Source organism: Peromyscus leucopus, chromosome 4 (genome assembly GCF_004664715.2).
Source record: "Peromyscus leucopus breed LL Stock chromosome 4, UCI_PerLeu_2.1, whole genome shotgun sequence".
Classification (NCBI taxonomy): domain Eukaryota; kingdom Metazoa; phylum Chordata; class Mammalia; order Rodentia; family Cricetidae; genus Peromyscus; species Peromyscus leucopus.
This window is the reverse complement of record NC_051066.1, coordinates 50789104-50804200: the sequence shown is the minus strand read 5'-3', so window position 1 is coordinate 50804200 and position 15097 is coordinate 50789104. Positions and strand designations below refer to the sequence as shown.

The 15097-nt window shown below is 38.0% G+C and overlaps 1 protein-coding gene across 4 annotated transcripts in view; it reads left to right on the top strand.

The window, feature by feature from the left end:
• Atf2 (activating transcription factor 2) overlaps positions 1-13966 on the top strand; it is a 92020-nt gene extending 78054 nt beyond the window's left edge. For 3 of the 4 annotated variants that reach the window (XM_028880624.1, XM_028880627.1, XM_028880626.2), the window contains 3 exons: positions 1123-1329; positions 5869-5974; positions 11331-13966. In XM_028880624.1, the coding sequence (XP_028736457.1) occupies positions 1123-1329; positions 5869-5974; positions 11331-11557 (540 nt within the window). In that variant the 3' untranslated portion in view covers positions 11558-13966. Of the gene's footprint in view, positions 1-1122; positions 1330-5868; positions 5983-11330 lie in introns of those variants that run through there. The other variant, XM_028880625.2, reaches the window with a different exon arrangement.
• Positions 13967-15097: the final 1131 nt, after the last annotated feature.

Genomic DNA, 15097 nt, shown 5'->3' with positions numbered 1-15097 from the left:
ACACCCTTTCTTTCTCTCATTAGAAAACAAACAGGTAGCCTGACCATGGTGGCACACGCCTTTAATCCCAGCAATCAGGAGGCAGAGGCAGGCGGATCTCTGTGAGTTCGAGGCCAGCCTGGTCTACAGAGCGAGATCCAGAACAGGCACCAAAACTACAGAGAAACCCTGTCTCAAAAAAACTAATAAAAAAAAAAAAAGAGAGAGAGAGAAAGAAAGAGAGAAATAGGTGGTTTTGAGACCAACCTGGTCTACAGAGCAAGTTCCAGGATAGAGCTACACAGAGAAACCTTGTCTTGAAGAAACAAAACAAAAGAGGAAGGAAGAAAACAGGCATCTAAGGAATAATAAGATAAATCAAAAACAAATCAGAATAGGACCAAGAAACACATGTAAACACAGAGACACATACAGGAATCCCATAAAAAACCAAAACCGGAAGCCACAATATACACAAAGGAACATAAGGTAAAAATAAAATGAATTCCCTGACTTAACATTATGAGATAATGATCCTCCAAAGATGCCATTGAGTTAGATTGGTTGGCCATTGACTGCTGGGCACTCAGTCTAGTCTTAAGAGTGGTTTGTTTCCCCAGTGAGACTGCCATGGAGAACGTTAATTTTTCATTTGCAAGTGACTATCGATTGAAGATAACTTCTGGTTAGGGATGGGGGTGTATGTCTACTTCTCCTTTCATTTCTAAGACCCCATCTGGTGCAACCCAAGCAAGCCCTGTGCATGCCTATTATCAGGCTGTGGGTCTCTGTGTTTGTTCCCAACTACTGCAGGAGGAAGCTTCTCTGATGATGGCTGAACAAGGCACTGATCTATGGATATAGCAGAATGTCATTAGTCATTTTACTGCTGTGTTTCTTTAGCAAGACAGTCACAAATACACATACTTGAACATCACATTGAGTATTTTGCTATCATATAGCTTAGTTATTATGTAAAAGGAATTCAGCCCCAGGGTGATTTTCATGTTGTTCCAAAGTACTGATGTCATCAAGTTTTAGAGCATAAAGTTAAGCAGCACTCTCCCTTTAATGCCGTGTCTTGTCCGTTTTAATTTACTCACTACACAATAATAATACAAGTTTCTCTCCATGTTGTCACAGGCTTCTCCGGCTCACACAACTCCGCAGACCCAAAATACAAGTGGCCGACGAAGAAGAGCAGCTAATGAAGATCCTGATGAGAAAAGGAGAAAGTTTCTAGAACGAAATAGAGCAGCAGCTTCAAGATGCCGACAGAAAAGGAAAGTCTGGGTTCAGTCCTTAGAGAAGAAAGCAGAAGACTTGAGTTCACTAAATGGCCAGCTGCAGGTATGGGGCACAAATGCACAGTTTACTTGTGCTTATTAGTTAGGAACATAGTTTTTCCATTTCTCGCTAGATGATCCTCCAAAACTTTATTGAGGACATGATGTATACTGCATATATATGGACTCTATAGTAAACCATGGTTTCTAAACCTTTGTGAAAATGACATGAAGTAATACTAAACTTTCAACACTAGCATAGTGAAGAAATTTTATGTGTAACTGTTTGTGTGGTACACAAATACCCTAATTACTTTGCTTGAACTTTATAAAGTTCTCAAAAACTTTAAAAATATTACTGGGTTGTTTTGTTTGTTTGTTTGTTTTTGGTTTATATTAACCATAAAGTAGTTTCAGTGGCAGGTTTTACATTCTTTTAATTACAATTACAATTTTATTTTGTTCCTTTTTTTTTTTTTTTAAGTGAATATAGTGATCATGAAAGGTGCCAGCTTTGGAAACTGAAGGATTCTAATTATTCACAGAACGGGTACAATTTGGCCAGTGGCAGAACAAATGAGTTCCTACTGCCCTGCCGATGTGCCTCATACATTTCTTAGGACCTCATGTACTATACAGATTGTAAGGCTTCGTCCCCATTCAAGTCTTTGGTAAGATTTCCAATACAAGTATCAGGTAGCACCAACGTGTCGATCCTCCCTTCTCCCTCCTTCCCTTCTTTGTCCTTCCTCCTTTCTCTCTGTTTTCATCATTTTGCTTTTGACTTGTGGCTATTCTCCAGTAGTAGCTTTTGAACTACCAATTAACTGGAAAGTAATGGTAATCAGTTGTAGCTTGTTAATACAGGTCAGCAGTACTAGAAATTGAAACCAGAGCCTCACCACTCTGCACCAGTGCCTTCTTTATTACTTAGGAATCTCAGCTTAGACAACTAAATTGCCCAAACTTGCTCCAAACTCAAGACCTTCCTGCCTCAGCTACCAAGTAGCTGGTATTGTGAGCATGTGACTAGATCAATCTTTTGAATTATCCATTTCCAGTTTTCAGTGAATCTTCCTAAATAAACACAACTAATAGGAACAGGGACACTTCCTTCTTCCTTAAATCTATCTGCAAAGTACTATAAATACAATCGTTTAAATGCTTAGAAAACTGTTTTTACCAACCTGAATAGCACTTACCCAAACTTTTTTTTGTTTTTGTTTTTTCAAGACAGGGTTTCTCTGTGTAGTTTTGGTGACTGTCCTGGATCTCATTCCTGTAGACCAGGCTGGCCTCGAACTCACAGAGATCCGCCTGGCTCTGCCTCCTGAGTTCTGGGATTAAAGGCATGTGCCACTGCCACCTGGCCCAAACTAAATTTTATAACAAGATTTCATTACGTGTATATGAGACAGACATCCTTAAAAGCCTTTGTTGCATTTTGCATATTGATTTGGTTATTTTAGAATAAATAATCATTTACAAAACTTATTTTTAACCATCTAATTTTAATAATTTGAAAAACAGATTAATCACGACTTACTAAACAACATAAACTCCAAACATATACTAGGATTTAGTAAATATTATCATCATTATCATGGTAAGTGAATTTTACTCAGAAACTTCCAGTTTTTTAGAATAAAATTAATTTTTTTCTTTTAAATAAAATGAAACATTATATTTCTGATTTATACATAGACCACAAAAATTATTCTTTGCCAAACCTGTTAGAATATTAATTACTGTTGCTTACATTTTCAGATATTCATGTTAATAAAGTGATTTAAGTGTATCTTTTTTTGTTCTTAATAAAACCTTTTAATTTTTTTTTTTTTTTTTACATTTCTCTCTCACCTTTACTCCCCGCAAAACCAAAATACACCCCTCCCCACTGTCCTTCAAATTCATGGCCTCTTTTTTGCAACTAATTATTACTACATATCTATATCTATCTATCTATCTATCTATCTATCTATCTATCTATCTATCTATCTAATACACTATATATAAATATATATCTATATATAACTATAATATTATATATATATATATAGTGTGTGTGTGTGTGTGTGTGTGTGTGTGTGTCCTGTTGAGTCTATCTAATGCTACCTGTATGTGTGTTTTGAGGAGGAGTCTGATACTAGACAAACAATTGGTATGTTCTCCTTAAGAGCACCGACTCTCCACTCCCAACTTTCCTCAGTTGCCTAGAGTTCTTTGTGTAGAGTTGAGGCCTTGGGGCTTTTCTCCATTCAGTTTGGCATGTTCGTTGGTGGTGTTCCTTGTTCAGCTAACATTTAGTCAGTTGTGTTGGTGAGACTTTGTGGGTGAGAGGGGATTAAGAGGGCAAAAGAGATCTGCTCAGAGAAAAGGGAGGGGCTCCTTAGGGAGAGGCAGGAAGGTAAATCCAGAAGAGGTAGGGGTGGGGAAGGAGGATAAAGGGGACTAGCAGTGTACAAGTAGTCTGATACAGGAGGTGGGAAAGGGGGCTCATCAATACAAGAGGACACAGGTGGTAAAATAACAATAGGACATCTGGAAAAGCCACAAGGAACTAAACTGTTTACTATTTCCAGAACATAACCCAAAAAACTATAATACTCTGTATATGAATATATATACATAGTTTTTATGAGCCTTTCTCATCTGGGTGGACAAAACTTCCTCCAAGAGCCAAAGACCATGTAGCAAAATCGCCAGTACCAGACGTGATCTACCCTCTTTTTAGTTGTTGGCCAGGGCTGTCCAGGAGACTCAGAAAACATACAGTCTATTGCTGTTGCCCTTGGTTACCCTCTCCCTACCACCCCCACCTCCACCCACACCCTGGAGGTGGAAGGTAAGTCCCTATTGGTAAGACACCATACACTTCGGAAACAAGGCCCAGAGGCCCCTGAGCTGGAACTAACCTAAATGCTGCTTCCCTGACTAACTTTCATGACACCAGAAGGTGCCATACATGCTTCCAAAAGGAGGGAGGTTGTCAACAGTCTTAACCCAGCTATGACACCTATAAACCATATCAATGATCAGCATAACACAACAACCCTATTGGTGCAGTGGCATGCACCCTCGGTGGTAACTGACACCTCCTGATTGGACTTGAAACCCATTTCACAAGAGGGAGACCATGGCTGGTACTGGGAACCTCGCTTACTCCGCAGTGCTGGTGCAGTCATGTTTGTTGGAGAGGAATCTACAAACACCTATTTTTCTTTTATAGCATATATGTCTGTGTGAGGATGCTGGATCCCCTGGAACTAGAGTACAGACAGTTGTCAGCTGCCATGCAGGTGCTGGGAATTGTCTGGAAAAGCAGCCAGTGCTCTTGACACTGAGCCATCTCTCCAGCCCCCACTGTCTATTCTTAAATACAGTATTCTAAATATATTTTCACCTCTTACTAATTCGGGTTATACTAGCACAAAGTTTGTTCTGTGCTTTAGTACATTGTTGCAGTGTTGTAGGGGTGTGGAAAACTTTGCACACACTCACTTTTCAGATTGCTTGACTTTGGTTCTCATGATTTTGTTTCTGTCATCAGTCACTTAAGAAGTCCTAATAAGACTAATCTGCTGAAGTATTTCACATCCAGCTTTCTGGGTTAAAAGGTGAAGTGGAGGCTGGAGTAACCCAGCACGTAGGCCTAGGGCAGGAGAATTGCTGTGGTTTAGAGGCCAGCCTGGGATGCAGTGATATCCTGTCTAAAAAAGGTGTTGGTGGATTATGTGCCTGCAATTTCATGTCTTCCAGTGTGCTAAATATTCTCATTTGTTAATAGTTTGGGGTTCATGGGTGAAACCCAGATGGTTAGAGTTAATGGAAATCCAGATGAGAAGAAATATTTATAGTGACTTTTTTAATGCTACTAATTTATTAAGTCCATAGTATTTCTAACTCATAAGTGTTGGTAAATGATCACCAATTTCTGCTTTTAATATATGGTGCTGAACCAAAGGAATTAGAATGACTTGTTCAGTTGGAAACTTTGATGTAGAACTTGGAAAATGAATGCATCCTAAACAAAGGCTAAAGTCCTCTGTTGTAAGGAATGAAACAGATCACCATGAACATAACATTTAAATTTAGATTTGTATGTCACAGGCAGCAAATACATTTAACAGTACATCACTTTCATTGGTTCTGGTGCCCAGACGGTGCTCAACAATTAAGTTTAAAGATCCATGATTCTTGAATAAATGTAATTTCTTTGTTTATAAACTTTAAATTTGCTTAATTGCATTTCCAGGATGAACTTTTCATTTTTAAAAAGTGAATGGAACCATTGAAAATCCATCCTAATTATTGACATTTTCAAGTTTTTAAATAATCAAAAGAGCATATAACGTACGTAAAATAAAGAAGACCTGTAGTGCATAAGGGTTCCCATGGCAATGGTAAGCTAGGATGCAGTTATGGTGTTGATATGATTTCAGTTTTTTAAACTAAAAACTTTTGTATAAATGCTAAAACACAAAACTGATGTATATTGATTATGCCAAAAAGATCCAGTTTTCGTACCTTAAGCCTCACTTTCTTTAAATAGTCAAATAAGTTTTATCTCACTGGTAAGGCACATGGGTTGTTTCTTCTCCAGAGCGAAGTCACCCTGCTGAGAAATGAAGTGGCACAGCTGAAACAGCTTCTCCTGGCTCATAAAGATTGCCCTGTAACCGCCATGCAGAAGAAGTCTGGCTACCACGGTGAGTAATGGTCCATCACCTACCGCTGTAGGCCACGGCAGTGACAGGCAGACTGCCAGGGTGAGCAGAGCTCCCAGGAAAAAGTGCAGGCTGTCGTCGTCGTCGTTCTGGTCCTTAGGAGTAAATATCAGGATTTCTGCAAGGTTGTGATAGTCTGGGGTGGGAAGCCCAGTTTCCCTAGGCATTAGTATGGATCAGAAGTTGGCTAGCTAAACAGTCTGAAGTACAGTGTTTCCTGTCAGCGGTCCTTTGTTGTCACAGCTAACACTTACTCTCGAATTGACAGAACCCCATTTAGTAATGATGAGAAGTTTTTAATCCACTGTCTTCATTCAACCACACACTCTCCATTTATAGTGTCATATCTTATTATTCTTTTTTAGAGAGTGTCACCATTGGACAGTGTTTGTGTGGTTGTGAGCTTTTATGTGGCACCATCACATTAGTCATAAAAATGCTAAAACAGAACAGTATTGAAATTATTTTCTTAAAAATTTCCTTCATGCCCCCCACCAATGAGATTCTTCTGTTTCCAGCTTTGTCGAGGTTAATTGTGCTTTTTTCCTTTCTCTAATGTCCTTCTTCTTGACGAGATGCAGTGTTGGAACCAGCTGTTACTCCTGAGTAAATCGCCAATTTTGTCCGTCACATATAAATTATTCGTAACAAATAACAGAGCTGGGGATGCATTAGGCAACATTTATAATACATAACCCACGGCCTTTCGTTTTTATGATTTAGTGATATTTCAGGATATTTGTAAATGTGAAGATTGTTTCAACCATATGTATCCACTTCATTTTAATTTGCCGATGTCAGTAATTCAAAAGAAGGAAACATTTTGTATTGGATGCAAACAGTTCCTCAGGTACTTACAATAAAACTTAATGGCTACCATCTTTATTTGTAGTCAATTGTAAGCAGTTTCATCAAAATGAGCAATATTTTTTAATTTAAAAGATTCAGTAGATGTAGCTACTCTCAATTGCCATATATATTTAGAATACTGATTTTTGTCTGTTTTGAGCATATAAATCTCTGTTATTTGATATCTAGTCATTTTGACAGGCCAGTGAAACACATTGTTGAGTAAATTGGAACCATATAGAACTATGTTTGGGATTTGTATTAACAGTGATTGCTGTAGGGATGAGGCCATTACGGTTCCCATCTGATTTAACAACATAATTTCCCATAGATGCTACTGAGTTCAACATTATGCATACATGATTTTCTTCAACAAGAAAGCCTCCTTGGATTTTGATGGTTTAAAAGGAAATCTATGAATGATTTTGTAAAATTAGGAAATTAACTCTTACATTGTATTTAATTGAAAATAATCTACAGTTTCAATTATTTAATTATTATTGCTCAATAAATGCAAACCAACGTTTTTGGGGGTTCTTTTGTTTTTTGTGGGGAGAGGGTTTCGAGATAGTTTCTCTTATAACCCTGGCTATCCTGGAACTCATGCTATAGACCAGGCTGGCCCTGAACTCACAAAGATCCACCTCCCTCTGCCTCCTGAGTGCTGAGATTAAAGGCGTGTGCCACCACTGCCCAATGCAAACTAATGATTTTTTTTTTTTTAAGATTTATTTATTTATTATGTATACAGTGTTCCGGCACATGCCAGAAGAAGGCACAAAACCTCATTATAGATGGTTGTGAGCCAGCATGTGGTTGCTGGGAATTGAACTCAGGATCTCTGGAAGAGCAGCCATGCTTTTAACCTCTGAGCCATCTCTCCAGTTTACAAACCAATGATTTAATGATTGTTTGACATCATTTTAAGCATACAGAAGTGTTAATGTCTCTATTGTTAAGTAAAATGACTGAAAACCTTCATTCATAAACTCTTAATAATTCATAAACTCTTAGATAATCAGGTTAGTTGAAAATTTAAATTTTCATTTATGTATTTATTTATTTATTAGGGGTGGGGGTTGAGACAGGGTGTCTCTGTGTAGCACTGGCTGTCCTAGAACTCATTCTGTAGACCAGGCTGGTCTCGAACTCAGAGATCCGTCTGCCTCTGCCTCCCGAGTGCTAGAACTAAAGGCATATTCCACCCTGCCTGACTTAAAATTCTATTTTAAATTTGTATATAAATCTGATTTCGGTCAGTAGTCAAGGTAACAAAGATTAGGCAAATAGATGTTGAAGAAATAAATTCCACACTCTGAATATAGCCCATCCAGTCAGTGGTGATGAGCTGCAGTGCCAGCTGAATCTTCTAACTATCTGTGAAAGAAAGCTAGGTGTAATGAAGCTCAACGTTATTACAAATCTTTTAGGTCAGAGTGGCAGTACTAGCAGTCCTAAGGTCTCAGTTGAAACATTGTCTAATGAAATTCAGTACTGAAAGTTCTGTACCACATCCTAAGAAACCCTTCAGTATGGGTAAACTGAGTGATGAGCACCCTAGTTGTTACATAATAGGAAACCTGATTGAAAAAACATCACAATGCACTTTTAATACTTATTTTCATGATCTTATTGGTATGAATTTCTATTCTCTAGATAGAGCATATATAATGTAAAATGTATTATTTTCTGTATAATTATAAATGGAAGCTTCTTGAGCCTAATTGAATATCAATACATTTTATTATTGAATATATGTATGAACATAGGTAGGGAACCTAGGTAAAGAATTGGATTGCCGGGCTTATGTCTGAGCAGGCAAAGCATGTGCTGTACAAATCTAACAACCTGAGTTCTATCCCTGGAACCATATAAAAAAGCCAGATGCTGGTTAAGCATCTGTAGAGAAAGAGACAGGAGACGGTCTTGTGGACGGTCACAAGCCAGCAGGTCTGTAGTACACATAACAAGTGCGAAAGGATGCCCTGTCTTCACAAGTTAGAAGGAGAGAGCCAACTCCCACAAAATGTCCTCTGGCTTCCACACACTGAAACACATCACAGAGCAAGAGGAGTTGAATTTTCAAACATCTGATTTAAGCTAGAAGTGGTTCTCTGAGGGCAGCATATGTGTCTTTCTAGTATCTTTGATTATTCTGGTCTTTTTCTCCCCTCAGCTACTAAAGCTAGACATAAGTACATATGTAATACATTGCAAAGGTATTTTATAACACATTATAATTACCTAATTTATAACTGGTTATTCTTTGTACTGCCTAAAGATGTGCTTTAGCCATTTCTGTGAGTCTCTGGATAAGCACTCCTCTAACTGTTTCATTTTGAGTTATTTCCCTATATTTTTATTTTTTTCTCATATTACCAGTCAGCTTCCCTGTCTTTGAGAGCTGATGTTTTTCTGGAACCTAACATTCAGACGAAGAGTTAGCTTGTTGTTTTGATGGAGAATAATAGTAAAATAACAGCTTTTTAATATTCTCCATTTGAATTGTTATTGGCAGTGTTTTCTTTAAACACGTGATTGTTACATTGGTGGAAGAATAGAATTAGAAGTATGTTACAGCATTCATTGTTGCCTAAAGTATTTTTTTCTGATTCATATATTAAGATTTCTGATTGAGATTTTTTAAAATTGTAGTTTGAGGTCAGATTTGATTCAGGGAAACATTTTTGCACTTACAACACATTATGGAAAAGATAGGATCTCATTTCACTAATATATCTTAAAATCTGCTTTTCAAAAAGACTTGGATTTGATGCTGATGTATAAATTCTATAAGAACTACTATATTTCAGAAAACTCTCAAAATGAGTACTTTTATTTGTGCCCGTTATACTTGTCAATTATTTCTCCCTTTACAAGGTACCTACTGTCCACCCTCTACATAACAAATCATGGGGTAATTGTTCCATAAGGTCCATTGTCAATAGGCATCTGGCCCATCAGTAAGTAGGCTGGTCTACATTCTCAGTCGCTAGACAGCCTTAATACTTTCTAAACACTTAACTAAAACTTATTTTTAATGCCAGGTGAAACAAGTCACATGGAAAAGAAAACATCCAAGTTGGGCATGTCAGCACACACCTGTAATCCCAGCACCTAGAAGGCTGAGGCAAGAGGATTGGCCATGAGGTTAAGGCCATCCTCGGCCACACAGTAAGACCCTGTTTCAAAACCCTAAGAGAGGGAAGGAAAGATGACAATGTGTCTAGTAGGATGGTATTGTCTGTTGTAGAGCAGGAAACAAAACTAAGCTGTATCGTTAGGAATAATATGCCACTGTGATAAGTCAAGAAAAACAAGGAGCAGATTAAATAAATCCAAAGAGGGACTGCATGTGAAAAAGGAAAGAACAGCATCAATGACTAAAGGATGGGACCAACTGTGTATGTCATCATTGTATCTAGAACTTGCAAATTAGAAAATAGCTATCTGTTGAATATCAAAATATTCTACTAGTCTAATAAAATAAAGATGTAAGAGATTGGTTGCTCAGGTCTAAATATTGTAAATTTGTTTCCACAAATACTTAGATGCTCTTTCCTGAATGTTTCTTCAGTTTCAATATCTTAGGTTGTATATGGATATGTATTTGAATCTCAATTCATTTGTATAGCTCTAACAGCTGGCGACATTTAGTCTTTGAATATTACTTATTCTCATGTGTATGCATCATTAGATGTAGGTGTTGTAATCATCCATGACTGCAGTGGATGGAAATTCAGGCACAAAAAAATAAAGTTCTGGTAAATGCAGAGGGAATAATTGAAAATACAATTTTGTATGTAAGATTCATTTTGTTTATTCATGTGGTTATAAATAGTTTTTTTAACCTATTAATAAGGGTAACAGGTAAGCAGATAGACTAGTTTTGTTAAATGTGTTGCTCAGTACATGCTGATTATATCTATGAGCAGCTATATTTCAGCCACTTGCCTTACTTTGTTGTTGTATTAAAGACCAGGTCTTGCTGTGTAGCTAGATGCTGGCCTAGAACTCTGTAGCCCAGGTTGTCCTCAAACTAGCAATCCTTCTGTCTCTGTCTCTGGAGAGTCCTGGGATTACAGATGTATGGAAAAAAGATGCCTCTTTTTGTTATTTTGTTTGTTTATTTCATGATAGGGTCTCATTATATAGCCCAGATTGGCCTTGATCTCAGAGATTGTCTGCTTCTACCTCCTGTGTGCTGGGATTAAATACATGCACCACCTACCTGGCCCTACCTTGTTTTCTTTGACCCTATTTAGCAAGTCTGATGACCCTGTGATACACAGGCGTGCCTTCATTTGGCCTGTTGCAGACACAGTTGCCTACTTTCTGATTGGAGCCACTCTCCAGTTTATTTCAGTTGTGCAGCTTGTCCTGAGTCACCGGTACTGTAAAACCCCTTCCAGCTTTGTGTGGGGACTCGACTCATTAATGCTCTCTTGTTATACTTCTGAGAAAATGAATGATTTTTCTTTTTACTCAGCTGCTGATAAAGATGACAGTTCAGAAGACCTTTCCGTGCCAAGCAGCCCACATACAGAAGCAATTCAGCACAGCTCTGTCAGCACATCCAATGGAGTCAGCTCAACATCAAAGGCAGAAGCTGTGGCTACTTCAGTCCTCACCCAGATGGCGGACCAGAGCACGGAGCCTGCGCTCTCCCAGATGGTCATGGCTCCTTCCTCCCAGCCACAGCCCTCAGGAAGTTGATTAAAGACCCTCAGTGCGGCAGCTTTAGATACTGACTAGTGACTTCAAAGGGAAATCAAGGAAAGACCAGTTTGCATTTATGCGAAATCTGTGGTTGTAATTTTTTTTTTTTTTGTCTTTTTTACTTGAAGTTATATTTGGCTCTAGAGTTGGTGTAGTAACATGATCAGACTGAACAAGTTTTTAGTCTCTGGAAGACTGATTTTGCTTTTTTTATAAGTATTGTTAGATTTATTAATTTTTTTGTGCTCAATGTGTAAATTGTACCATAATTCATTGTGGGTTGTTTGACTTCTGTTTAGTGGTGTTTTAATAAATGGGGGTGTTGACTGAATCACTCTTCCCACCCCCATTTCTTTGCCCACCCCTTCACCCTGAGCTGTGATGGTAGTCTTGTTATCATTTATACCAAAGTTCTGCAGAGTCCCTATTGACTTTGTAATATGAACGTAAGGCACTAGGGAAGAAAAGACAGAAAGTTCCTTTTAATCTGTTTGCCTTTTATTTTGCACATTATGCAAAAGGAAGAATATTAGAAACACTTTTTTTTAAGTGAGTAAAAGTAGTAAAACATTAGTGCTTTGTGCACATTCATAGACTAATCAAAGTCGTTCACCACCCTGCAATGTTTTTAAGATTAAGTAGACAAAAATTTTGGAATCTTGAGCATTTCAAAAAATGACTTGATTTTTTAAGTCTTAAATTCAGTATTTTAAACCTGTGTTCTTGAGGCTGAAAACTATGAAATTATATAATGTATGATACAGGGTTGTCAGATGTCTAGTAATTTTTAAAATTTGCTCTTGTCATTTTGGGGTTTGTTTTGTTTTGGTTTCTATTGTTGAGTGTGGTTTGTTTTGTTTTGTTTTGCAGATTTCAGGTGACAAAGTGAGAAGTTTATGCATAATGAAGTATGGTGTGGTTGCCAGAAAAGCCTAAAATTACGACTTAGAAATTTAAGACTGTTCCCCTCATTGTTGTTCCTGTACTTGCGAGCTAACTTGTACTTACTCTTGTGAAAGCACTGTCATCTTTTAGTAGCCAATTTTGATAATGTTTCTCGTGGAAAAAAATCAGTATCTATCTTTAGAACAATGTAATTATAATGTGGGAATGTGAGTGAGTGAGAGAATGAGTGTGTGTGTCTGGTGTGTGTGTGTGTGTGTGTGTGTGTGTGTGTGTGTGTGTGTGTCTGTGTGTGTGTGTGTGTGTGCATCTTCCAATAGTTTATGCCAGCGATCTTTGCTTGAATGTTTAACGATGCCTTCAGTGTGATGCTGGCAGTAGATGACTGCAGTTTCAGATGCCATTACTGTGCGGGCTTGGAGAACTAACATTCCATGAAGTAGCTTGTTCTGATGAGATGATTGTAGTTCAACTTTGCTCATTACCCAGTCATCTGTGGAATACTGAGTTTTCTAATGTGCCATTATCTATTTTTATTCTGCAGTTATGTTCAAAATACAGTACAATATTTTAAATAGACTAAATTGTTAAACATTAAAAATAAAAAAGTAGTAGATGTGTGTAAGAAAACTTTGTAAAATAGTTGAGTCCTACCCAGTAGCAACTTCTGGCGTTCAAGCAGGATTCCATTCTGTAAATACCTGTAATGTGTTTATAAATTGTGTAGTCTGTTCTGCATCCATACTACACTATCACGTGGTCTCGGTGCCATCTCTTAATGAGACTGACATTTCCAAAGCCTGTATGTATGGAGTACCCTTGAGAGTTCAGGGGAATCCCACCTGCCTAAGTTCCAGACTGGGAAACATGCAAATTATATAAATGACATTTCAGGACTTTTAAGTAAGAGGATAATAGGAATTTTATTACTTGGCTTATTAAAAATGAGAGCATTCTGGTTGTTGATTCTATTTGTGTCTGTTACTTTCAACCTGATCTCATATTAAAAGTAATCAATTTTAATCATGGTTTTGTCATAGTTACGCTAAGGAGTTGATCTCAAAGGCACAAAACATGAATTCTCCAGGCAAACTCTTTTCATTGTAGATGAATAAGGTTGGTTAGAGCCTTCATGTCTCACTCTGCACCCTCAACATTTTTCTTTCATCTTCAGATTTGTGAAAGCTTCGGTTCTTTGGTAACAGATTCTTGCAACTGTAAAGTAGAAGTACATAGATGTGAGAAGTCATGTAACGGTTAACGAACTTAACACAGCTGACAAAGCTCTCATTGTAAATCAGTCTGTACTCGCAAATAAAAATCATTATTAGTTGTATAAACACAAAAAAATTCCATTTTGACTTCCCGATATCACACTACTTCTGTACCTAGCATTTTGAGTCCTTATATTTGCAATGTTACACAAACTGTACTATTTTCTTTTATGTACAGTTTGCATGACTAAACCATCAGAGAATAAATTCTATCTTTAAATTATGTTTATAATTTGCTTGTTTTTATCTGTGTTTCATAAAGTTTTGCCTGCTCTCCCCACCCCACCCCCTTTTTCAGGGCATTTAAATTTCCTGAGAGGAGCCTGCAAGTCTTTCCATTTCTGAAATATGGAATAAAAGCCTCTGGAAGGCTCTTAACCACGGCAGGCATAGCTTCTCTTCTCTGTGCTTACTAATGGCTTCCATGCACGTACACCGAGTGACCTTTCCAACTGATGGGCCTCATCTGGAACACCACCCAAACTTCAGACCTGAGAAAACATCTTCAACCCTGTCCAACACTGATCTCACCTTCCCTCAGTTGCCCTTTTTCACAGTCTCTCAGCTGGTGACTACATAATTCTTCAAACTGCCTAAGCCAGAACAACCTTGTCGTCCTTGAGTCTTCATCCTCACAGCCCATCTTCAACCCAACAGGAAATGCTGTTTGCTCTCCCTTCGAAATAATCCAAGATGCACTTCTCATGACTGACACTGCTTTATCCCTCATCCATGCTCTCATGGCTCTCTCAGATTATTGTTGTCTGTGTCTCTTGACTCCCATCCCTGCTTACGGTAACTCCTCCCTAGTAGAGTAGCCAAGGTGGTGTCTGAGAATCTGTCAGAGTCCCCTATATCCTAGATTGGATCTCCTTTTCACTAGAAGCTTAAGTCCTTAAAACAGCTGGTAGGCCATAGACTACAAGGCCTTGTCATAGCCCATTTCCTCCTCAACCTCTTTTCCTACGAAGTTTTCAGTAAGTAACTACCTTGTGCTCCTAGGTGTCAGTATTCCAAGCATTCTTAAATTTGTCCAATATTCCAAATCTTGCTTCTGGAAGGTACAGGAAATGGTTGGGAAGCGGTAAGTTATGAGGTAAGTGAAAGCTTGGGCCAGTTCTGTAGTCAGCATGTGTGTAGCATTTTAATAACAGTTGTCCAGCTGAACCAGTTGGTAAACATGCAATAAATTTTTGAGCTCATTTGAATAGACCCCCTCTGCCAGTGTGGTGTTACATGACATGCTCTGTGGTGACAAACTGATGTACAGGCATACCTCCTTTTATTGCACGTTAAAGGTACTGCATTTTTACTAATTGAAGGTTATTCCAACCTCATTTGAGCAAATGCCATCACCATT